Raw genomic sequence first — 24,136 nt, 5'->3', positions numbered from 1 at the left:
CTAATGTAAATATTTTATTTTTTTTAATTTTGTATTAGTGTATAATTATTTTACTTTAAAAAATATAAAATAATTATTACTCCATTTTTTAAGTTAAATTTTGATTTTGATAATAATTTTATATATTTCTTAAAATAATAATTATTTTATATTTTTGTTTTAAATATCGAAGCATATAAATTTTTTTCTTACTTTTATAAATTTTTTCGTGCTGAGCACTGGTTTATACACTAGTTGATAGATAAAAAGATTTTTTTGCATGAGATATCCAAACATAAAATTACTTTTATTTTTCTATAAGATCTTTAAAAAAAAAGATAACTCGAAAAAAAGATCTTTTTCTTAGAAGTTCACCCAAACAACCTCTTAGACCTTAACCCGGCTCTAAACTCGATAAAATCTAAATATTTTCGAGCCACAATTATATCGGGTCCAAACCAAATCTTTAAAGTTTTAACAATAATTTATAACGATAAGCTTATAATTAATATAATATAATATTTAAATTAATTTAAAACATATATACCTTTTTTAATTTTTTTAGGATGCACATGGATTGGATGAAGCCGGATTCGTTTAACGAATCCGACCCGAAATAATAATAATCGGGTCTATTTTTGAGACATTTATCGACTCTAAATCTGGTAAAATTACACTAAATTAATAACTAAAGTATTCAGAGCCAAATCGAATTTTCAATCAGTTGAACCATGTGCACCCCTAGTTTAAGCAATAGATTTAGCTGATTTTAATTAAGAAATTTGCTTATTAAAATGGTTATTAATTTTTATGTTAATAAAACAATCAATAAACTAAAATAATTCTCTATATATTATAAAATCAAAATTAATTCTAATATACTTTTTCATCTTTCATAATTTTATAATTACCGAACAAACTAGCTTTATTTATATTATATAAGCTTTAAAAGAAAAAAGAATTCTAATTCCATATATATATATATATATATATTAGTGTAAATTATTATGAATTTATTGAATTTATTTATCATTTTATTAAAAATTATTAATTAAATAAATTTTCAAATAATGAATATAAAAGGTCAAATTAACTAATTAATTAATTATAGAAAACATTGTATATATATGTAACAAATTGCATGTGAAAACGACGACGTTTTACATAACAATTTGGCGGTAACAAACCTAATGTCCAAAACTAGCTTCAGCTCCATCAAGTAGTTGCTACACTCAAAATCCAAAACCCTAAACCCCTGTGTGTGTGCGGCTAAGTGTGCATAGCTTCCTCTCCCTTCTCTTTTTTTACCTTCTTCTGGAGAGAGGCACGCACAATCAAAAATCAAAGCAATAAGAACCCTACATCTTCTGTAAACCCTAAAAAGTTAGTTACTGCAAAAAAAAAATGGCTACTTCCATAGCATCTCAGCTCGAAGCTATCAAGTCCTTCGCCCGACCCGACATCGACCCCCTCAAGCGGCCATTCACCCGCCCTTCCATCCTGTTCGATCCCAAAGAAGCCGCTGACATTGACATCGACACCATCTTCAACATCGCCCTTCAAGGTTCCCCAAAAATTTAAATTAATTTCGAATAAAGTTTATTTATTTACTTTTTGTTTGCATTGAATTTGAAAATTGGAATTTTGGGCATCTGTGATTGTCACTGTTTCAGGTTTAGAGGTACTTATAGGCAATGATGAAAAGTTTGGGCACTATAAGAACGATTTGTTTAGCTACCGGAGTAAAGAGTTGGATAGGGAGTTGATGAGCGTAGAACAGAACAATCAGCTTAATGTTACCATTGCTTCGTACTTAAAGCTTCTCTCTGGATATTTTCTCATTCCCTCTGCTCTTAAAACGCTCGAGTATTTGGTTCGTAGACACAAGTAAGTGACTTGCTTTTATCAAACTCTTTTTCTAACTCGTAGACTGTTTACAAGTTTGTAAAATCAACTTGACAATTTTACAGTGGAGCTTTATCATTCTGGTTTACCTTAGCTCCATGAGCTTGGTGAACTCTCTAGTTTGATTGCATTGGTGTGGGGAATGTGATGGGTTGTCTATTTTATTATGTTGCTTATCGAGTGTTTTACAGGGTTCATGTGTACAATGTTGAGGAGTTGGTTCTATGTGCTTTGCCTTATCATGACACGCATGCATTTGTTCGAATAGTACAGATACTGGATACAAGGTTAGTGTGATATGATTGTTTGTTATTTTGTTTGGTTATGATGTAAATTGCTTATTGGAATGGTTTCTGATGTTTGTCTTTAATTTTTTGGTAAAGGAATACTAAATGGGGGTTTCTTGAGGGGGTGAGAGTCTCTGGTGCACCGCCACCTAGAACGGTCTTGGTGCAGCAGTGCATCCGTGATAAAGGTGTATTGGAAGTTCTATGCAACTATGTGAGTGCTCAATTCATTTTTGTTTTTGTATTTGATTGTTGTCTAATGGAATTGAATAGTTAGATAAGAGTTTCAATTGCAGGCAGCTCCAACAAAGAAGTTTCAACCTTCAAGACATGTAGTAGGCTTATGTACTGCTGTTTGCATTGAAGTTCTGGGTAGTCTTGTGACGGTTAATGATGATATTGTCAAGAGAATACTTCCTTTTGTAGTTTCCGGTCTTAATCCTGGTGTTAAGGGAGTTTCAGATCACAAGGTTAGATTCATTGAAATTTGTTTTAGCACATGAAAACTTATTGGGATGAGCACATGGTAATATTTTTGTGATTACCTTTTGGTTTATATGCAATGTATTGCCCTTAAAATGTTTGACTGTCTGAAACGAACTTGAAGTTGCCCTACAATGTCCAGTAATGAAATATATTAATTAGTGATAGTATTTCTCTCCCATTCGGATAGAACATGAAACTAATGTTGTCTTGTAGTACAAGTTATGTTCCTTGTTGCCTTATTATACATTGTTTCATGCAAATTGTGCTTATATGCAGGCTGGTTCTCTGATGATCATTGGTTTGCTTGGAAATAAAGCTGTGTTAGCTCCCAAACTTACTAATAGTTTGATACGTTCAATTGCTGAGGTTGCTCATGAGGAGGCAAGAGAGTTGACTGATCTTCATTGGTTTCGATTATCTCTTATTGCCTTAATCAATCTTGTTCAGGTACCACGCATGTTCCTCTGTGCATAAGTTGCATTCCAATCCCTTTGAATACCAGATATGTTTATTATGTCTTACCAGTTACTTATACCTTTTGTATCTTTTTGAGGATCACTTATCCTCTTTTGTATCTTCTCTTCCTTTCTTTTTTTTTCTTTTTTTTTTTACTTTATTTAAAAATAAGTGTTAAGTTACATGAATTGGTTTATTGATGCAATTTTCTTTTTGCTCTTCTGTATGTATTTTTGAATTTGGTTTGAAACATAGAAGAATTTTGTCATTATGATTTCTTAGTATACATTCTATTCTGATATGTTCTATTGGATTTTTTTTAGTCACAACATGTTGAAATTTTCCCTGTGAAGGCCTTGGATATATTGAAAGAAATAAGGTAGTTTTCCAAAAGCTACTCTGCTTATCCGTAATTTCTGTGCTTTGGCTGTTGATTTGTAATATTTATGATTTATAATTCTTTTTATATATAGGGACTTGGCAGGGATCTTATTTGAATTGTCTAGGGAATTCAATATTGAAAAGTTTCTTTTTGTGCTTTTGGGCTCCCTGATAGACTCCAGGTGAAAATTTTGTGATTTCCTTTATGAAGAGTATCCTATAACTCATAGTTTTTGCTCCTTTGTGATTTTGTACTGATTGTAACACATTTGCAGTTCTTCTGATGAACACTGTCAGCTGGCATTGCTATCATTGATAGAAAAGGTTCCCATAAATGGTTTTATTAATCAAGTGGTTACCAAGATCCTATCCACTTGTCTGAGATTGTCACAGAAAGTCAGTGACTCAACATCTTCTATGTCAGGTATATATTATTTAGAATCTTAAAATTTTGTTCACAGTGATATTATTGTTCTTCACACATTTATCGGATCTATATTCCCTAAGGCTTGTCAAATCAGATTGGACATTGAAGTATTGAACTCTCCTGTTATGTACGTTTAAATGTGTATAGTTGATTATTGTTGTTAGGTTGTGCCCCTCAATAGATTTTTGCTGCTTCTCAGCCAAACTTCTTGTTCTCAATAGAATATGCAACTATTATTTGATGCCTAACTGATTTTTTTTCTCAAACCTTGGTTTGTTGGATGTCAATCAGCTGGTTGGGCAAAAAAGATTCTGACTGTTCTTAATACAAAGTATCCTTCTGAACTGCGCAAAGCAGTTAATCATTTCCTTCAGGCAAGTTCCTGTTTATCTTAGTATGCATGTATCTATCGATGCCTTTGTGAGGAAGTTTCAAATGGTTTGAACTTTGAACTTGTTCAATAGGATAACAAAGGACGTTCTAAGAAAGACCACTCGGCATATAAGATTTTGTGTAAGATGCTGGATGGGAATTTGAGTTCACCAGTTGATATCTCAGATTCAAAAATTTGGTTCGCCTTGCATCATCCAAAGGTATTTCCTGAATTCTAGTTTCCCTCGGTCTTAGTTGCGTGAATCTGATTTGATAGTCTTCAAATTTCTCAGTATGTACAGGTTCACTTTTCTTATTGTGTTGTATAGGCTGATGTTCGGCGGTCCACCCTGCTTGATTTAAATTCATCTGGAATTCTGAAAACCAAGGTCGTTGTTTCTGAGGTATTCCCTCTGTTAAACTCCTCCAATATCAAGTCTGCATCTTTCTCATTTTTTATTTATTATATGTTTCTGTTTCATCAATATGTTGAAGAGTATCCTTGATCAGTCTCTCCTTTTGGTTGAAACAATTTGAATATTGTTGCTTGTTATGTTTTTGTTTCGTTATTGTGTAAACTCTTTAGAACTTTCTGAAGTCATTGGGGTTTGCTTTGAAGTGTTTCTTTCATCCATTAGTGAGATTTAATTTATATGGACCTTGATGTTGTGTTGTATGTAATTGGTGGGGCTTAATTGATCTAATTTAACAGTGCACATCATTCTGTGTGTAATCCCTTCTTTTATGAATGATTAGCTAAAGTAAATGATTTTGGTACTGTACTTTAAATCTTGAAGGCTTATATCCGTTTTCCACTCCCTATTTCTGTCCTGTTGAACAGAGTCTTGTAGACATCGAAGATGCCATATTGAGACAGTTTGATGATAAAGATCTGACAGTTGTTCTAGCAGCTTTATCAGTTGATGGCTTGGAAAATGTAATAGGTTCTTCTAAGCTATTTGATGCACTGCAGAATGTGCTGAGGAGATGTAGTAGCCAGCTGCTGTCAGGTAATGTATGGCATATTTGACACAACTTAGTAAAATATAGTATTTAGATTTACTTTATCTGATATACTAACTGCTATAAACTTGTTCGTTGTGATTATATATGAGACAGTAATTGGTTCTATATATACACATTTAGAACACAATTGATAGATGACGAACATACATATTTTCATCCAATCAGATGTTTGGCAAAATAATCTGTTTCTGAATTTATTCTTGTCAGTGATGTCTGTTAAATGCGGAGTCGTTTAGAGATTTAAATGAGAAAATCTAAGTCTACATGCTTTGGCGATTGGTAATTGCTTTTTTCTCAAAATAATGCAACCAATTTTTGCTTTAGATAAAACCTTTAATCTATACATATTCATAGTTAAACCCTTCTTGGATTGTATACTTAATTATCATACAAAAACAATGACTTAATCAAAATTGAAATTGAAGAGAGATAATTTATTAAGGGGAGCAGATTCAACTCAGCCAAACATTTATTGAGTTTAAGGCATGTATACTAATTCTGGAAAATTTGTACCCGGGTAGTTGTTTCATGTTAAGTATATTCTATTTCACCTTTGGATAGGGATAAATTTAGCTTCCTCCGTATGTTTGTGTTTTGGATTTATTTAAATAAATGCTCTTTGCTTGGGGCCTTTTTCATTGAGAACTTGTTCAGGGAGAATACATGGCAGGTAATAAATAATTGTGTAACTGGAATAAATTGTGACGTCTGTTGCCTTGTTCTCTATTTTCTGTAGGTTCAATTGATAATGTTCGTCTAACAAATGAAGTTGCTGTCTCTTGTCTAAATAATGCTATATCATACTTTCATGATCATACTGATTACTTGAAGAGACTTGCTGGCATGATCTTCCCATTACTCCTTGTACTACCACAGGTTGCTTTGCACCTCTTCCCTGACTTTGGATTTAGTATTTATCTTTTTTGTTTATCGACTTTATTCTGACATGGTGTCTTTTTACCTCAGAATTTAAATTCTCTTTTCTGATTAGCATTACATAACCACCTTTCTTCCACTTGCAGACACAAAGCTTGAATTTAAAGGCTCTGGGATCACTCAACAAAGTAAATTGGCCACTTTATCAGAATATCACTTCCTCTTCTATAGAAGCGGTAAATATCTGTTTAAATTTATTGCCCACTTATAATATGAAGAAACATCAGTCTGTTGTTTAACAAGGCAAGGCTGTCAAACTACAGAGGTTTATCCAAGGTTTACTATACTGAATGCATCATAAGGTTTTACCACCATTGGGAAAAGCAAAAATTGCGAAGTAAAGTGGACATAGCTAATAAGCCTATCCCTACCACTTGAATGTATTCAAATTTGAATAGAATACGTGGAATGGGTTGGGGATTACTTATCTTTCGGTTTCATAGTATTTCTGAAATATTAATCCCAGTAACTAGCTAATATTTTTTGCCAAATGAAGATCCATCAGCTTTCTGATTCTTTAAGGATAAAATACAATTGCAGGCATCAATAACTGGGCGTTTATCTTCAATTAACTTGAAGACGATCAACAATTTGGCTGATAATTTCATGTCCCATCCTGAAGATCATATTGCTTGGTTTGTTGACAGCTGCAGTGATTTGGAACTGTCAAAAACACTCTTCTTTTTTGTGCTATTGCAGTCTTTTTTGACAAAACTAAAAGGTTTGTCTCTCTCTTTTGTTAATTTCTTTTTTTCTGTGATACAGTTCTTCTATATATTACTTGTTTCACGACTGAAGCATGACCCAATACTTGAGAACTTTTTATTTGGAGAATATCATCCCCACACACTATTTGCACTTCCCTTTTTTATATTATAGTTCTTTGTCGGGATTTGTTAAAGCAGATTAAGCAATACTGATTGTGGGCTTCTTTTTGCTCAAAGGTGATGACTGTTCTACACTTTTCGATATTGTATTTCCTGTGCTAAAGGCTGAATGGGAATCCTTAGTGACTGCTGGTGATGTTCGTTTGGAAGAGGTACAAGGATTTGATAGTATATGAGTGCTTTTATGTTTGTTAATGTTTTATTGAGGAGAAACTTATATTCCACTTTCTCTTTTATCTTCGGTTTCATTGTACAGTTCAATTCTGAAGTGTTAGACTGGGATTGCAGTGCATTCTTTGATCACTTTTTGGTTACCCATCTGAAACCTCTAAATGGCAAAATTATAGTTTGCTTGTTTTGGAGGCTGCTAAAAGCACTAATATCTGCAATGCCTTCAGATCTGCCATTGGTGAGTAATTCCTTCAGTATTTGAGTATTGTAATCCTGTAACGATTTTGTTACAAAAATCTGCTTGGCCTCGTATAATTTGTCGGTTATCACTGTTGGTTGGATTAACATTCTACCAATTGCAGGATGATAACAATAAGTGGGTCTGTAGGATAAAGGACCTGTTTGTCTTTTTCGCTGCCTCGCAATACAAGCATGCTTTCCATGAACACCTCCATTACTTAGCAGCACAGTGTAGTATATCACCTGCATGCCTCCTATCGAAGTTTTTCACCGAGGAAGGTACATTTCACTTGAATCCCTATTCTTTTATTTGCTCCATATGTCAATATTTGATTCCTTTTCACATATTGTATATCAAATAAATTCACTTGTAACTGACTTCCAAACCTTTTTCTTTTCCTATTATTATTTTCTAATGACTATATTAACATCTCTTTACCATTCACATGCTTCCAATTCCTATAAGCTCAAGTTTAAATTTGCTTGACCTTGACTTTCTGTTGGGTCTTGCATTCTGCAGGTGTTCCTGCTGCAGTGCAGGTTGAAAGTCTTCAGTGTTACGCTTTTCTTTGTAATCTATCGCAAGAGAGATGGCAAGTTGAACTTTTAGCTGAATTTCCGTCTATTCTTGTTCCATTGGCTGCTGACAATCAGGCATGTTCTTTTGCTTACCCCCCTTGACCTGGTGTATATATTTTTCATACTTAATTTTTCATATGGCAAATTTTTGAATATTAACAAATGATATTGCTCACGGAGTGGATACTGCTTTTTATTGTGTATGTTCTGTTTTCTTGACTTCAAGGAAATGCCGTTGGGTCAAACATTTTTTGTATCTTTTGAATTTCTTTTCAGGCTATAAGGGTTGCTGCCATGAACTGTATTGATGGGCTATATGCATTGTGGGGTCGTATTGCACGTTCTGGCAAGAAAAATGGTACTTAACTATCAGAATAATTGGACTTGGCCATTACTTCCTAATTAATATTACCTTGATATTAAGATTTTCTAAACTGGTAACAGGAAGCAATGCAACGTCGATCCATTTTCTAGGTGAACTTTTATCGTTGATGGATCAGCAAAAAGCACTTATATTATCTGACAAGAAATTCCTTCCTTCATTGTTTGCATCCATGCTGAGTTCAACTTTTCAAAACATCTTAGTACCTCAGAATATAGGAAACAGGTATCTTCATTTCTCAATTCAATGGCACTGTTTTCATCTCCACAGAACTGCATAATATATTTGTTGACGTGCATCTTGTAGCTTTCTCCTTATTAATCTATCTGTTCCTCATTTTTGATAGTTTTTTCACTATGTCTGGAGTGGGGTTCATTATCTTTATTGAAAATTTAAGAATATTAGTTTCAATTGTCCTTATTGAACCCTTCTTATTCTACTTTGTTCCCACAAACATCTTTTCAGGTTTGATCAGTCCACAAAAGAAAATATTCTTGGCGTGATTTTGGGTTCTTCTATGAAATTCTCTAATTATGGAAAGGTTTGTTATCTTCACCCTAGATTTCTTCTATTTTGCTTTCCTAATACTTCAGATGCAAAATGGTGATAAAAATTCGTTTTTGAATGGTCAGTTTCATATTTACTCTATTTTTAATATATATATCCAAAGCTATGATGGAGATATCAACTTACTTTTGGACATTGTTACCCCTGGCAGCTAATGATTTTATCCTTGCTCAAAGAAATCGGGAATCTAATTGTGCAATTTGAAGGAGTGATGTCATTATTGTCCTCTCTTATTATGAGGCGGAGGCAATATTCTAATGAGCTCGGGAAGTGTTGCCCGAAAGTCTCAAATACTGAAATTCAACTAATCTGCCTTCTGCTGGAGGTATGCCTATTATGCTGTGCTTGATTTAGTTGATAGAACCTTCGGTCTCATGTTTGGTGTGAACCTTCTTTCTGTTTTTTTTTAGAGCTTTGTTATGTCATCACCTTCTGGTGGGAATGATCACCAGGATCTCTTACTGAAGGCTTTGCAGGTCAGCTACTAGGTCATGCTTCTCTTATGCCATATCATCATTCTATTTAAATTAACTGACTTACTGCAATGGGCCATTTCCTTTTTCAGTTGGATGCTGTGTCATCAGATGATCCTGCCTATGTAAAGCCTTGTATCACTGTTTTGGACAAACTTAACAATCAATTCTACACAGGGTTGAAGAATGAAGTGAAGGTCCTAATAACAATATACATGATTCTTAACAGTTTTTGTCATTCATGATAACTAGATCTGTTTATTCTCTTAACATGGTGTACTAGAAAGATTATTTTGTGTATTTTAAATGGGAGCGTTGTCACCTACCTAATACTTACTTTATAGCCTGAAAATACCTTTTTTGGTCCATCAGGAGCATTTATTTTGTGAGCTTGTGCTTTTGTGTCATAATGCTAATGGGGACATACAAAATGCAACCAAAGAGGCCTTGATGCGCATAGATGTAAGTTCCTTGCTGTTGAGTAAATGTTATCTATTTGTTCTTTCAATAATTGTACTTGGTGTGTGGTTGTATAGATTCTGCTCTGTTTATTTTATCATGCTGTGGGTCAAGTTTTTATTCCATAGAAGAAAAGGAAGAAATGAAATTGAAAATCATTGGTGGTTCTCATGGAATTGCAGATTAGTTTCGACACAATTGGCCACATACTTGATCTCATACTTAAGCAGGAAAGTTGGATAATTAGTTCATCACATGAAAAGACCACAAAGAAGCAGAAATTGAAAATACATGAGGAGGAGGTTCTCACTAATGACATCTGTAGAAGAGAAAATCCAGTCTACATCCTTAGTTCTCTTCTTGATGTTTTGCTGTTGAAGAAGGAAATAACAAACAGGTGAATGATTGCTCTAACTAATTAATCGTATAACTGCCCGGAAGAAGATAACATCTTTTATCATGTTAAAAGATAAGACCAAGTATTTTATTGTGCTAAATTCAGTTTTTATTTGTTCAGGCATTTGTTTTTAGGTCCCTTATTTAAGCTCCTTCGCAAGTTATTTTCATCAAGTCCCTCAGAAGCAAATACCATCATATGTCATATTCAACACACACTGTTGATAATCCTGGACGATATAATCATGTCTCTCAAAAGCATGGCTCTGCCAAATGTATGTCCTAATCATGATAGTTTTGATTTACTTAATACCAGTTTTATTGTCTACCTCTTTGCTATTTTGGCTGATTACTAATGTTCAGTTTCACTATCTTCGACAGAAACAAATTACAAAAGAAATTAGCATTAAGCTGTTGATAGAGTGTGCCCGCACATCCAACGATGTAGTCACCCGCAACCATGTATTTTCTGTGCTTTCTGCTATTACCCGAATCTTCCCAGAAGAAGTTTTGGGATATATACTTGATATTCTTGCAGTCATTGGAGAATCAGCTGTGACACAGGTTTGTAAGGATAAGGTTTCTTTTTATTGGGCACCCTATGAGTAGGATAGTTTATTAAATCAGTTTCTTGTCAGCGTTGAATGTTGTTTCCCTACTTGTTTTCAATCATTGTTTTTTGAGGTCACACTCTTTGAGTTGATTTTGAAAGTTTTGAGGAACTGTCCTGCATGCTTAGTTTTATGTTAACACACTGCAACTTTTATACATTGAGTTACAAGTGTTTGAATTCTTCATGATTATTATTGGTGACTTCTAGTTACTTATTTATTATTTTAAAAAAAAAACTTTATTAGGGATGTGATCATTTGTGTTTATATACCTGTAGATTGACAGTCACTCGAAGCATGTGTTTGAGGATCTTATATCTGCAATTGTACCTTGTTGGTTGTCTAAGACAGATGATGTGGAGAAATTGCTGAAGGTTGGTTTTGTATGATGTTTTTGTCTTTCATACCTTCTATATTATTGCATTGCAAGTCACTCTTTGCAGATCAACATTCTGATGTGATTTTTCTTCAGATTTTCCTGGATATCTTGCCTGAAATTGTTGAGCATAGAAGGTTATCTATTGTTTTATATCTGTTAAGGTATTTTTGTTATACTTGTTATTGCCTTTAAACTTTTTTCACCTTTGGTTTGTGATCCACATCCAATGATGGTTTCCCATTTTGCAGAACCCTAGGTGAGGGTAAAAGCTTGGCCTCATTGCTTACCCTGCTTTTCCATTCATTGGTTTCAAGGAAAGAAGCATGTTTCCTTGACAGTGAGACTCCAGATGCTTTAACATCTTATACGAGGGAGTGGGAATATAAATTTGCAGTGCAAATCTGTGAACAATTCACAAGTAAGACTTGGCTTCCTTCTCTGGTTTTGCTGCTTGAGCAGCAGGAAGGACATAGTAATATTGATCAGGAATGGTTTCTGGAGTTGTTTCTTGCAATGCAATTTACTTTGCAAAAATTGCAAGATCCTGAATTTGTGTTCGCACTGGAATCTGGAGAAAATACAGTTGTCATTCAGGTATAAGTTCACAGATTGGATAAGAGATGCATTGATTTTTGCATGCCTTTTTTAATTTCTCACGTTATTCAAAAAGGTTAGGCAAGTTCTCAACATCACCTTATATCGTAATTCTTCCAAAGAACATCAATTTTTTGCAAAACCAATGACCAACAGCCCAACAATCTGTAACGATTTGTATTTCAACATATATGTAAGGGCGGGATTGATGATCTCATTTTTTGTGCTACTTCATTGCTACATTAAATGGATGAAATTGTTTGCTTAATATAAATCTAAAAGTTTTGGGATATCTCGGGCTTATGTCAAAGCTAAAGTGAAATTTACCATTGTGAACTTAAGAGAGCATGTATGTGTTTTTTTGTTGCTTTCGTTTCAGATCCTTTTTACTTTGTTGTGTATAATATAACTGGTGTTCTACACGTATATTTGGCAGATTGCGCCTAATACTCGAGTAGTCTGTGGTTGCTGCCATTTCTTGCTGAAAAAAAAATTCGCTTTACGACAGTCATGATACTTTCTTTTATATTGCAGAGGGCATTGAGTGAGCTTTTGGAGCATGTTGTTTTCCTTGTGCAACTTGTAGATGCAAGTAAAAAACAACTGAATTTACCTGTTGTTATGAGGAAAGAGTTGAAGGAAAGTATGCGTGCTGTTCTGAGAAATATAACCATGGCCATGATGCCTTCATCTTATTTTAACAGCATAATTAACTTGCTCCACCATGCAGATAAAAGTGTGGGGAAAAAGGTATTGTTTTTCATGTGTTTGTGTAAGATAAGAAAGTTCAATCATGATCTTGCATATTACAACTAATTATTTAGTGCCGAAAACTCGCATTATTGTTCATCAAGTTTTCTCATGAGTAGGACATTTCTAAAAGGACATTTATTTCTGAAATATGTCACTCATGTACGATTGGTCCTATGGCTACTTTATTTTTATTTATTTTTTTCTGTTAGTTGTTCCTTGACTGTCTTTCATTAACTGGAGAGACCTAGAACTGTTGTTTGATACTGTAGTACTTGCCTGCAGGCTCTCGGGCTGTTAAGTGAGACCATAAGAAATAATAAAAAGGACTTGGTGAAGGTTAAAGACACTAAAGGTTCAAGGTCAACACCAAGTTTCTCTTGGCTTCATATGAGTAGAAGTTCTCAAGAATCAATGGATAAGATGTGTTCAGAAATTGTCCGTGTACTTGATGATTCATCAAACAACTCCCTGAAAGTTGCAGCAGTTTCAGCATTAGAAGTTTTGGCTGAAAGCATCCCATCTGATAATTCCATCTCCAATGTATGCCTTGGATCTGTTACGAGATGCATTATGTCTTGCAACTTGACTTTCACTTCTAGTTGCCTTCGGACAACTGCTGCCTTGATCAATGTTCTAGGTCCAAAGGCACTGCCAGAACTTCCTAAAGTTATGGATGGTGTTTTTAAGTCATCACAGCAAGTATTGTCTGATGTGGATAATAAACCCAAAACCAATGAAGCTTCATCAGCCTCGCATGAATCCTATTTGTTTGCTATTTTCTTCACTCTGGAGGCAGTTATTGACAAGCTTGGCGGGTTTCTAAATCCATATCTTACAAATATCATGGAGCTTCTCGTGCTTAATCCTGAATACGTATCGGGAATAGATGCAAAGATTGAGACTAGAGCTAATGCAGTACGAAAGCTTCTTGCAGTGAAAATTCCTGTAAGGCTTGTTATAATATGAATTATAATACTATGGCAGCTAATGAATATTTCTGCATTATATTTACTTAATATGCATTTTAATTTTGTTACAGGCTCGACTTGTTCTGCCACCTTTGTTAAAGTTATACCCTGCTGCCGTTGAGGCTGGGGAGAAAAGCTTAACAATTGTGTTTGATATGTTTGCAACCTTGGTTGGCACGATGGACAGATCAACTATTGCGGCATTCCATGTAAAGATTTTTGACCTTTGTTTGGTTGCTCTTGATCTTCGCCGTCAAGGTCCCCCTTCAGTTCAAAACATTGATGTGGTAGAGAAAGGAGTGATGAATGCAATGGTAGCTTTGACCTTAAAACTTACAGAGAGCATGTTCAAGCCTCTCTTCATAAAAAGTATTGAGTGGGCCGAATTTGAGGTGGATGAAACTGCATCTGGAGGAAGCATTGATAGGGCCATATCTTTCTATGGCATGGTAAATAAGCTCACTGATAACCATCGGTGAGTCATCTTCTCTATGTACCCCGTTGAATTACTTAATAATTATTTTTATATGGTATTCTGACAAATTAGTGTGGTGATGGCATAAATTAAAAATAAGTTCCAACGAGATTTTGTTAATTTATATTTTATATTCACCACCAATAAATACAGCAATATAATTAGTTATTATGATGTTACTTATGCTTTTGTGAAATATTGAAGGACAACCACCTAAAGCGAACACTGATGTATTCTTTGTTGTAGGTCATTATTTGTTCCTTACTTCAAACACTTGCTTGGTAGCTGTGTTCATCATCTCACTAATGGTGGAGATGGGAAGGTGTCTAATTTCAGTCGGAAGAAAAAGAAGGCGAAGATTCAGGATGATGGGGATGTAGAAGACAGGGATAGTGTGTCCATCAAGGTCTGGCATCTCCGGGCATTGGTCTTATCCTCCTTACACAAGTGTTTCCTTTATGATAATGGGACCTTGAAGTTCCTAGATTCCTCAAATTTTCAGGTTAATGAATCATACCATTTGAGTATTTGGCCACTTTATTTTCAGAACATTTTTCTTTTTGCGTATTGACCAACTTAAGTGCTATCCTTGATGCAGATGCTGTTGAAACCTATTGTCTTGCAACTTGTTGTAGATCCACCGACTTCTCTGGACGACAACATGAATATACCAAGTGTAAAGGAGGTTGATGAACTATTAGTTAATTGTATAGGTCAAATGGCCGTCACTGCCGGATCCGACCTTTTGTGGAAACCCTTGAACCATGAGGTATGGTTCTTGTTCTTCTATATATACCTATTTTAGAAAAATAAGATAAATTTCTCTGACCATCTTTTTCGCATTCATTTCAGTGATAAACATAACATTAAGCTAAATATCTGTTTATATTTTTTTTGGTTCTTGTGCAGGTCTTGATGCAGACGCGGAGCGAAAAACTGAGAGCCAGAATTTTGGGACTCAAAACCGTGAAATATCTTGTGGATAAGTTGAAAGAAGAATATTTGGTATTCTTGGCTGAAACAATCCCATTCCTTGGTGAACTTCTTGAGGATGTGGAGCTTTCAGTTAAGACACTTGCTCAGGAAATTCTGCAGGATATGGAGTCTTTGAGTGGTGAGAGTCTTGCTGAGTATCTACGCTCTTAATCATCAATATACCAGTTTTGTACACTTAGGAGGGTAGCATTATGGCATAGACATGTATGATCCTCGTGTATGCAATTTTGATCACTAGTCCAATGTATATTATATGATTGTGAAAGGAAAAGTAACATTTATTTGTTTGTTTAATCGTCGAAAATGAATTTCTCTCTTCTTGGAATGAAGTCTGAAACATTTGTAATAGTTCACGATATTTGAGATGCAAGTCTAGGTAATAAAGAATATTTATTCTTTTACCCTTTAAAAAACTCATCATCTAGCAAACTTATGGTTCTAAACCCCAGAAAATAGTATGTTTAGGATTTTAAACCCTACCAGAAAATTATTTGGAAGCTCACTGAACACTATATAAAGTAGTAAAAAAGAAACATAAGCTTTGAAGGGGGGAGGGGGTTACTAACTCAATAGTAGAGTACTCGGCTTTTAAGTGCAGACTCCATTTTTTACACATTTTTATGAAGCAATTGTTTCGTCCATAACCTCGGTAGGGTTTGTAAGACAATTACGGATTGGATGTCTAATTGTCTAAGCGGTAATGATAGTTTCTTGTACCTGAACCGGTGGCTCACTTTTTCTAAGTAATGGAAAAGAGGATCGAAACATGCCACTGAAAGATTCTAAGGTAGGGTTTGTAAGACAATTACGGATTGGATGTCTAATTGTCTAAGCGGTAATGATAGTTTCTTGTACTTGAACCGGTGGCTCACTTTTTCTAAGTAATGGAAAAGAGGATCGAAACATGCCACTGAAAGACTCTAAGGTTTTATACGTATTCATCTTCGTCCGGGTTTTTAAACACCTATCATAAATTTATTTGGGATTTAAAGCTCAAAAAGATGAATCAATTTACATTGTCTTATAAAATTTTTATATAAATTCAATGCAATAGATTTGTAAAAATAAACTTTCATAAATACGAACTGGTTGAATTAATTAGCTGTTACAAATAAAAAAGCCGCAAGAACCTATGCTCACAAAAATGCTATTCACAAAGTTCCACAAAACTGCTCTATTTTTCACCCGCTTCTGATATGAAAGAAAATGTGTACTAATGCATATCCTTGTGACTATGATGAGTGCATGGAATTCAATAATTTCAAAGCTAGAGCTTCTTGCTCCTCCAAACTAACAGAACCAGCACCAACGGCTCCCTCCCCTGTGGCTTCATTTCTTTCACCATCATCACTGTCACTGTCAAAATATACTTTACTCTTTTTATTCGGTCTTGCCGTGGCTTTATCTGATTCGGACCCAGAAACATCATCATCTTCATCTCCATCTTTATCCATGTTTCCTTCCTTCCACTTCATCTTCTGTTTGATTCTTTTTTCTCTACGCCGTTGTCGCTCCAGAAGCTTGTCTTCCTTGTCTGCCTTCTTCAAATCCTCGCGCATCTTTCTATAGTATTCAGCTTTTTGTTCTGCAAAGGATGCAAATTGAGATAGCAGAATATATTAGATTCAAGTGAGATGTCAAACCAGAAAAGCAATTCATAATTCATAAACACACATGAAAAGTGAAACATAGTTCCTATCACTTCTAGGTTAAAGCGGTGACATACCTGGGTCAAGCAGCAATGATTCCTTGCCGCTTTGCGTATCAGCAATCCTGGCTAGAGGAGGAAGTGTGTGACCTTCATCATCAAATACAACCCTAGTCCCCAGTGGCCGATGTACATTGATTTTGAGCTTCTTTTTCTTCAATATACGAGTTGCAGGCCTGCACCAGAATAAACCAATTAAAATTACAGTGGTTTCAGTAAGGACAACAATGGAGAAAGAAACTCCCCAAGACTTGACACAAATAGAACTGCCTAGAAACAACACTATCATGAACTTTTTAAGTACTACCAAAATCATATTAATAGATAACATACATGATTTCTGCATCTTCAGATGCCTTTCCTTCTTCTTTCGGGTTATCAGCTGCCAAAAGAAGATCATTTTCTGTTTCCTCACCCTCAGAATCACTTGAGTCTAGCTCCTTTATGGATATCTTCAATTCATTTTCCTCTTTTTGATGTTGTGGTTCATCTAAAATTGTTTTTGCCAATGCACCCTTAGATTTAATTTTTTGGTTTCCTTTTTGGTTCAGGAAACGGATTTTGGGGGTCATTGGTAAGCCTAATGATGCTGAATATTCATCAATAGGTAGTTTCATAACATCAAATATCTCTTTATCCTTCTGTATATGTATGGATCTCAAATATGTGACAAAGGCCCTTTGAGCCCGATGCTGCAGATCTGGATACTTGACCAGTAAAGATGCCAACAAAGTCGAAACTGGTTGTACTAATTCTTTCTTTGGCTGAAAAAAAAAACAACAAACATGGAAGTATTGTAAGCCTATACTTTTCTTGGTTTAAAAAGAAAAGTATTGTCATTATATAATATAGTGCATATACATATACAGTGCATTAAGAAAATGGCATCTTTCAAGCAAGCATGATGTTCAAACACAAATTGGAAATTATTTCTAACTTCTTATTTATTCGAAGAAGAGTACCTTATTAAAGTGAACAGGAACTTTTGCTGCTTTTAACTTCTCAAACATTTGCATTTCTGAAGGCAACAGAAATAAAACTGACTTTCCAACAGATTTATAACGAGCAGTACGGCCAACTCTGTGTATGTATGATGCTACATTTTCAGGACAATCCACCTGCAGATAGAAGATAAAAGTGAGGCCCTCACCGTAAGGACAAACATTTTTCGCACATAAGTTCAACACCCCTTTAGTGCCGCTCCAAGGCCTGCAAGAGATTTACCTGAACAACCCAGTCAACTGCTTTATTAAAATCAAGGCCTCTTGCTGCCACGTCAGTCGAAAAGAGCACAGAGCGCTTCTCACAAAACTCGGAATAGATTGCCATTCTTCTTTCCTGCTTCATCCTCCCATGTAGACACTTCAACGGAATGCCAGGGTGTAGTTTTTTAAATGCTTCAAACACGAATTTTACCTATGAAAAAGGGATGTAGATGGATGAAATTGTGTTAAAATCAACACATTCACTCAAATTGAAATAAGTTTCGGCTAGTTAGGTGTAAGAATGTAAAGCACATGCAACTAAAATCCTTTAAAAGCTTACTCATTACAGTGACCACAATAATGACATGCCAAGCACTAGCTAAGCAACAATAGACCCAGTAACATTTAAGGTGGCATAACAAAAAAGTAATATGAAATCCTAAAATATAACATTCCCACCAAGAGAAAGAATTGCTTGACTCAAGAGAAGTAGTGATACCTGTTTACAACTTGAAAGAAAAACAAGTATTTTCGACTGAAGGTGAGTCTTTATGAAACTCCACAGCATGTTTAACTTTTGGTCAAGTGCAACCTCCATCACAATTTGCTTCAAAAGTGTAGGAGTGGCAGTCACAGACTCCTCATGCACACTCAGATACTCTGGGTCCTTCAAACTTAGTCTTGCAAGATCTTGAATTGACTTTGTCTGGGTTGCTGAGAAAAGCAAGGTTTGTCTACGCTTTGGTAGTTGTGAAATGATTGCATTTAGTTCCTTCTTGAACCCACTGTCGAGAATACGATCAGCCTCATCTAGTACCAAAACCTGTATCCAAGCCACCTAAGCATTAGCATATATCGATAGATGCTAATGACAGATCAAGTATGTCCCCAAAAAGCTTCAATGTTTTGGAAGATAAAGTCAAAGTCAGTATCTAAGACTTTAAAGAGACATGTTAAAAATTAAATCTTTTTTCGATCATTGTTACTCAATCACTTAGGTAGCTTCTCAAAACAAAGCAGAATCTTCTGAAGCTTAGAGCAGGCATCTTGGCATACCAAATTGTTGCAATTTAATTTAAAACACAAGAAACAGATCTAAAGGTAATACAAAGACTTATACTAATTATTAAGTTGGAAGTTTCCACATAGAAGGGGGCAAAGACAAAAGAATATATTGACCTGCATCTGCGAACATTCAAAATTGGGAGTCTCATCCATGTGTTGCAGTAGGCGACCGGGAGTGCAAATCAATATGTTGAGCTCATTGACTCGTTCCTTCTCCATGTCAACATCCTTGCGACCACCAATGAGAAGACCAGCACTGAAATTATGGAACTTGCCAACAGACTTCAACACATCAAACAACTGACCAGCTAGTTCCCTTGTAGGAGATATTATAATACTCCCAACACCATCCTCAGGTCCCCATCTCTCTCTATACAACGTCTCCAACACCTACCATTCATTCACACCAAATTCAACCATCAAAGAAAGCCCCAAATCCAACAATTAAAAAAATAAAGAAAAAATAACTCTTTACACTGTTATCACCAAAACTCAAGCATCAATAGGAAAACAGATAATTAATACCTATTAAATTGCCCTTTAACAATATAAAGGAAACCGAAAACTAAACAAAACCAAGAACTTCATCACATACAAAACATGCTACATTTTTAGTTCTGTCTGAACCAGCCCTACTATGATAGCGATGAAGTGCTAGTTTTGTTAGTTATAGCTCAGCTGGCATTTAGTTAAGTTTGTTATGTAATTAGACATGTGCTCTAATTAAAAAAAAAAAGAAAAAAGAGAAGACTTTGCTTAAAGAGAACTAATGTAGCTAAACGTAAGTTATTAATATTGTTTTTATTAAAAATCAATGGGAACCCTAAAATCTTAAATTAATTCCATAAACCTCAGCATTAAGCTGAAGCAGAGAACTCACAGGGATGATGAAAGCAAGAGTTTTTCCGGAACCCGTTTTGGCGGCGCCGAGAATATCTCGGCCACAAAGAGCGTGGGGCAGCGAAGCCCTCTGAATCTCCGTCATCGACACGAACTTCGCCGCTCTCAACCCATCCTTCGTCTTCTTCGAAAGCGGTAACTGCTGGAACCTACCAACACCAGCGTACCGCGAAAACGCGGTGTCGTCTACGCGCCCCACTGGCGCGTTTTTGGGAAAAGGAGGAAGGGACATTGGGTTGGAACCCGACTCTGGTTTCTGGCTCTCGATCCATGATTTTAGAAGCTCAATCTCGCTCTCCTCGGAAATTCGCTGTTGCTTCCGGAAATCTTTTGATTTGGGTCTCCGCATTGTTAACGAAGGTTGAAGCTTGAAGCTTGACGATAGAGAGTGAAAAAAAAAGGGGTTTTAGGGTTTAAGGTTGAAGTGACGTTGAAGGTTACGTTGTGATTTTGTGACAGTTTTTCCGCTGCAAATGGCGGCGAATTCAGCTTTGATAATTTCGCACGTTTTTTTTTTTAATTATCTAATGGGCCAAATTAGTTAATTATGTTGGGTATCTACTAGTGTTAATGGGCTTGACCCAATTTTTTTAGGAGCCTTTTTTCTTATTTAAAAAAAATTTATTATTTATACACCAAATATTTTTAGTTATTAGTATAAAAATACAGTCATTATTAATTAATTATGTATTTAAATTATTTTTTAATTAATAAAACAAAAAAAATGTGTATTTAGTTAAGAAAATATTAGTATCAAAACTATTTATTATAAAAAGTGTAAATGTAAGGATATTACTTTTCGAATGACATTATCTTTAGATGAATTTTAAATCTATGAAGTTAATAAATTGTTTGTAATAAGCGTATTTATTAGCCATCATAATCTTTTCCGTCAACAAATCCATAAACCAATTGTCCAATAATCAAATCACTTGATTGAATATGCAAATAAATTTCATCTCGAGATGATGAAAAAAGGTGAATTATCTTTATGTGAAATTAAAAATAAAAAATGTTAGATAATTATTTAGTCAAATTTATTAAATTATTTAATTATTTTTAAATATTAACTTCATATGAGAATAATTATATGAGTTTTTACCTTAAAAAAAATTTATAGACTTAAGTCTTAAATGAAGCTCGAATACTTAATTGACAACTACTCAAATGATTAGGATCAACATTTTTTTTAATATTGGACTTAAAATAAATAAAAATTTAAGTACAGTTAATTTTACGTAAATTTAATAATTAATAGTCGTTAGATAAAAATTTAATCAAATCAATCAAATTATTTAACCATTCTCAATTATTGAAGGTGGGCGTAGAATAAAACTAAGAATACATGAGATCTATTATATTATGCAGGAGTAATAAGGTCGGTGTTTTTAATACTTGATCTTCAATTCCTTTTATATCTTTAATCTTTACAAAAAAAATTACTTCTAAATTCTCTTTATAATTAAGTGAATGTCATCAATAATTATTAAGATATTTGAACATTAGACAAAAAAAAAAAAATTATTTGAACATTCAATAATCGTGGTCATCAACACAAGAATTATTGAAATGTTTTATTTCTTAAGTAACTTTTAAACATGTCTCAATTGCATTATTTTTGTTAATTATATAAATTTAGCAATTTTGTGTCTTAAAGACATATTTTAATAGTATAATAATATTTTTTTAAAATTTTTTAATATATTCAATGTATTTAAAAGTTAAACAAAAAATATTCTTTTAGTAAAATATTTTTTATAACATTTTTAAAATGTAAAGTTATGTGCCACGTATTTGTAAAACTCTTAATTATATTTATTAGAAACTAATGTGTAAAAATAAAGTTAATTCTATAAATGTAGTAAATCATATAGTAATAGTGGCTAAAAAATTTATATATGATTAATTTTAATGTGAAATACAAAAGTATTTGATTATTTTAGTGTTTTACATAATTGTGATAATAGCACAAAACGTTATTGACTTTTTGTAATAAAACAATTTTTTAATTATAAAAGAATAAAATGTCACTGACGTTTTATAATAAAAAATATTATTTTAATTAGTAAAAGACAAAACGTCATCGACGTTTTGATAAAAAAAAAATTATTTTAGTTGTAAAAATACAAAACGTCATTGACGTTTTGTAAATAATCATAGCAATGTTTAACACATAATTTAGTCCATCATAGAGAATTTCACACTTAATAATACAATATAAAAAATAAAAAATTCTAGTAATAATCAAAGAAGAATATCATAAATAACATATATCTCAAAATAATAGAATTAACACTTGATTTTTGTAACCAATAATATCAATTTTGAATACCTAAAAAGTATTGTTGTTGCCGAAGAATCCAAAACTCATGATCGAGTTTGACTGAAAATAAATTCTCTCAATTATTTTAAAAATAAAATTAAAAATATAAAATATAATTTTTTATTTTTTATTTTTTTATATTTATTTTTCATCTTACATATAAAATTTATAAAAAATCAAATTTTACTCTCTTAACTATTAGAAAAAATTGAGAAAATTTATTCCCAGTTTGACTAGTTGACCCAATTGATTAATGAGAATTTAATACTACTATATGACTTGCTATGGCATTTGATTTATTGGCAAAGAAAAATTTAAAAATTTTAAAGCATTAAATCTCGCCTATTTAGGACAGTAGACAAAATATTTTCAATAAAATTATTATCAACACTACAATATTTTTAAATGGTATTCATCTTTATATATTATACAACAATGTTTTATCTACATTAGTCAACAAATCAGATATATATTAATTGAATTCTTACTTTTTAACTAAATAATTTACCATAAAAGACATAATCAAATCTATCATAATAAAGTAATTAAATCTGTAATAAATGAATAATTAGACTTATTTATAGTAGTTATTTTTTTATATAAAATATTAAGTATATATTTCTATATACAATAACTAATTAATAGTTAACTTTTTGTGTATACATAATACTATCATCTATTACACTATAACAATTGCAATAATTTGGTCTAAACCACTCACTATTTTATAATGAAAAATTATTTGCTCCATCAAATTAAAGTAAGATTAGTTGGAAATTGTAAAGAGAAAATGATTCGTAAATAAAAACATATTAATATAAAGGATCAAATTTTAAATAAAAGTAATTAGTTGAAGGTATATTTTGTTCGGCCCAAAACCTTTAATAAAAAGAATTTAATTTAATGTATTGTGAGTATAAAATAATTTTACACCTATATTTAATTATGTAATATTACATTATAAAAAATAATTATTTTTTATATTAACTGCGTAAATAGTAAAAAAATAAATATAATTGTACGATTATTATAAATAATTTATATTATCGATGTATCAAAATTAAAATCTAAAAAAAATTAAAAATAAATATTCTCACTAAATTTTTCCACGAATAGAGTACTACTACTTCTTAAGGGTTGAAATTGTGAATAAATAATAAAAGTTTAATTACTCTATTGATTCTATAGTTTTGCAAAATTTTTAATTAGGTTGTTGTACTTTTTTTTCTTTTCAATTAAGTTCTTGGACCAATTTTTTCTATTTTAATTGAGTTTTTACATTTTTTTTTTATTTTGGCCATTGCACTAATATTTTTTTTAGTTGAGTCCTTATGAATTAAACTAATTACTATTGAAAAAGACCTAATTAAAAAAAAAATAGTACATGAATCTAATTAAAAATAAATATAAAAACATAATTAAAAATTTTACAAAACTAGAACAACAAACCAATAATAAATTGTCAAATGAGTTGGAAAGCGAAACACAAAAGTAAACAAAGAAGAATTGACACATGATGTTCAATTTTCAATTGATGTAGTCCAAGTGCATGTGGCTCAAAAACAAAAACCAAATTCTCATAACAAAAACAAGTCAAAAACAATAACACAAATCTCATCTCATCTTAGTTTCTAGTACAATCCAATGATCCAGTCCCAATCCAACACAAACCCCACATTGCATTAAACAAACTTACACACAAAATAATACAATAAAAAAATTAAATATAACGAATTGATAATTAATTAAT

The 24,136-nt window shown here is 33.0% G+C and overlaps 2 protein-coding genes across 2 annotated transcripts; one reads left to right on the top strand and one right to left on the bottom strand.

Moving 5' to 3' along the window:
• Positions 1–1,130: 1,130 nt before the first annotated feature.
• On the top strand, positions 1,131–15,598 carry LOC112701970 (uncharacterized protein At3g06530). Its single transcript, XM_025752800.3, has 39 exons — positions 1,131–1,543; positions 1,653–1,866; positions 2,076–2,171; positions 2,268–2,385; positions 2,468–2,641; positions 2,934–3,104; positions 3,437–3,492; positions 3,587–3,676; positions 3,770–3,918; positions 4,213–4,295; positions 4,386–4,514; positions 4,623–4,697; positions 5,135–5,303; positions 6,056–6,195; positions 6,342–6,431; positions 6,796–6,976; positions 7,200–7,294; positions 7,399–7,551; positions 7,676–7,832; positions 8,074–8,207; positions 8,409–8,490; positions 8,577–8,739; positions 8,980–9,055; positions 9,233–9,406; positions 9,492–9,557; positions 9,647–9,751; positions 9,927–10,016; positions 10,196–10,410; positions 10,531–10,684; positions 10,791–10,973; positions 11,299–11,394; positions 11,493–11,560; positions 11,648–11,993; positions 12,528–12,743; positions 13,029–13,691; positions 13,786–14,189; positions 14,436–14,691; positions 14,788–14,958; positions 15,099–15,598. The coding sequence occupies exons 1-39, from the start codon at positions 1,384–1,386 to the stop codon at positions 15,333–15,335; spliced, it is 6,399 nt and encodes a 2,132-aa protein (XP_025608585.1). The 5' UTR covers positions 1,131–1,383; the 3' UTR covers positions 15,336–15,598.
• Positions 15,599–16,240: 642 nt separating this feature from the next.
• LOC112701971 (DEAD-box ATP-dependent RNA helicase 32) lies at positions 16,241–20,531 on the bottom strand. The gene is made up of 8 exons (XM_025752802.3): positions 20,044–20,531; positions 19,278–19,553; positions 18,598–18,921; positions 18,118–18,309; positions 17,856–18,011; positions 17,227–17,657; positions 16,912–17,069; positions 16,241–16,770 (listed from the first exon to the last, which is right to left on the bottom strand). Exons 1-8 carry the CDS (start codon positions 20,410–20,412, stop codon positions 16,418–16,420), a joined length of 2,259 nt encoding a protein of 752 aa, XP_025608587.1. The 5' UTR covers positions 20,413–20,531; the 3' UTR covers positions 16,241–16,417.
• Positions 20,532–24,136: the final 3,605 nt, after the last annotated feature.

Source organism: Arachis hypogaea, chromosome 7 (assembly GCF_003086295.3).
Source record: "Arachis hypogaea cultivar Tifrunner chromosome 7, arahy.Tifrunner.gnm2.J5K5, whole genome shotgun sequence".
Classification (NCBI taxonomy): Eukaryota; Viridiplantae; Streptophyta; class Magnoliopsida; order Fabales; family Fabaceae; genus Arachis; species Arachis hypogaea.
Note: the sequence above shows the minus strand (reverse complement) of the source record. Positions and strands in the feature narration are given on the sequence as shown.

What these genes read in the sequence shown, in the direction of transcription:
- LOC112701971 (XM_025752802.3), bottom strand. Translation starts at nt 20,412, where the DNA reads ATGCGGAGACCCAAATCAAAAGATTTCCGGAAGCAACAGCGAATTTCC. An exon ending in CAGTTGACTGGGTTGTTCAG is followed by an intron (nt 18,012 to 18,117) that starts GTAAATCTCTTG and finishes TTCTATCTGCAG; the next exon opens with GTGGATTGTCCTGAAAATGT. An exon ending in TCTGAAGATGCAGAAATCAT is followed by an intron (nt 17,070 to 17,226) that starts GTATGTTATCTA and finishes ATTCTGGTGCAG; the next exon opens with GCCTGCAACTCGTATATTGA.
- LOC112701970 (XM_025752800.3), top strand. Translation starts at nt 1,384, where the DNA reads ATGGCTACTTCCATAGCATCTCAGCTCGAAGCTATCAAGTCCTTCGCC. An exon ending in CAGTTAATCATTTCCTTCAG is followed by an intron (nt 4,296 to 4,385) that starts GCAAGTTCCTGT and finishes CTTGTTCAATAG; the next exon opens with GATAACAAAGGACGTTCTAA. An exon ending in ATGTGGAGAAATTGCTGAAG is followed by an intron (nt 11,395 to 11,492) that starts GTTGGTTTTGTA and finishes ATTTTTCTTCAG; the next exon opens with ATTTTCCTGGATATCTTGCC.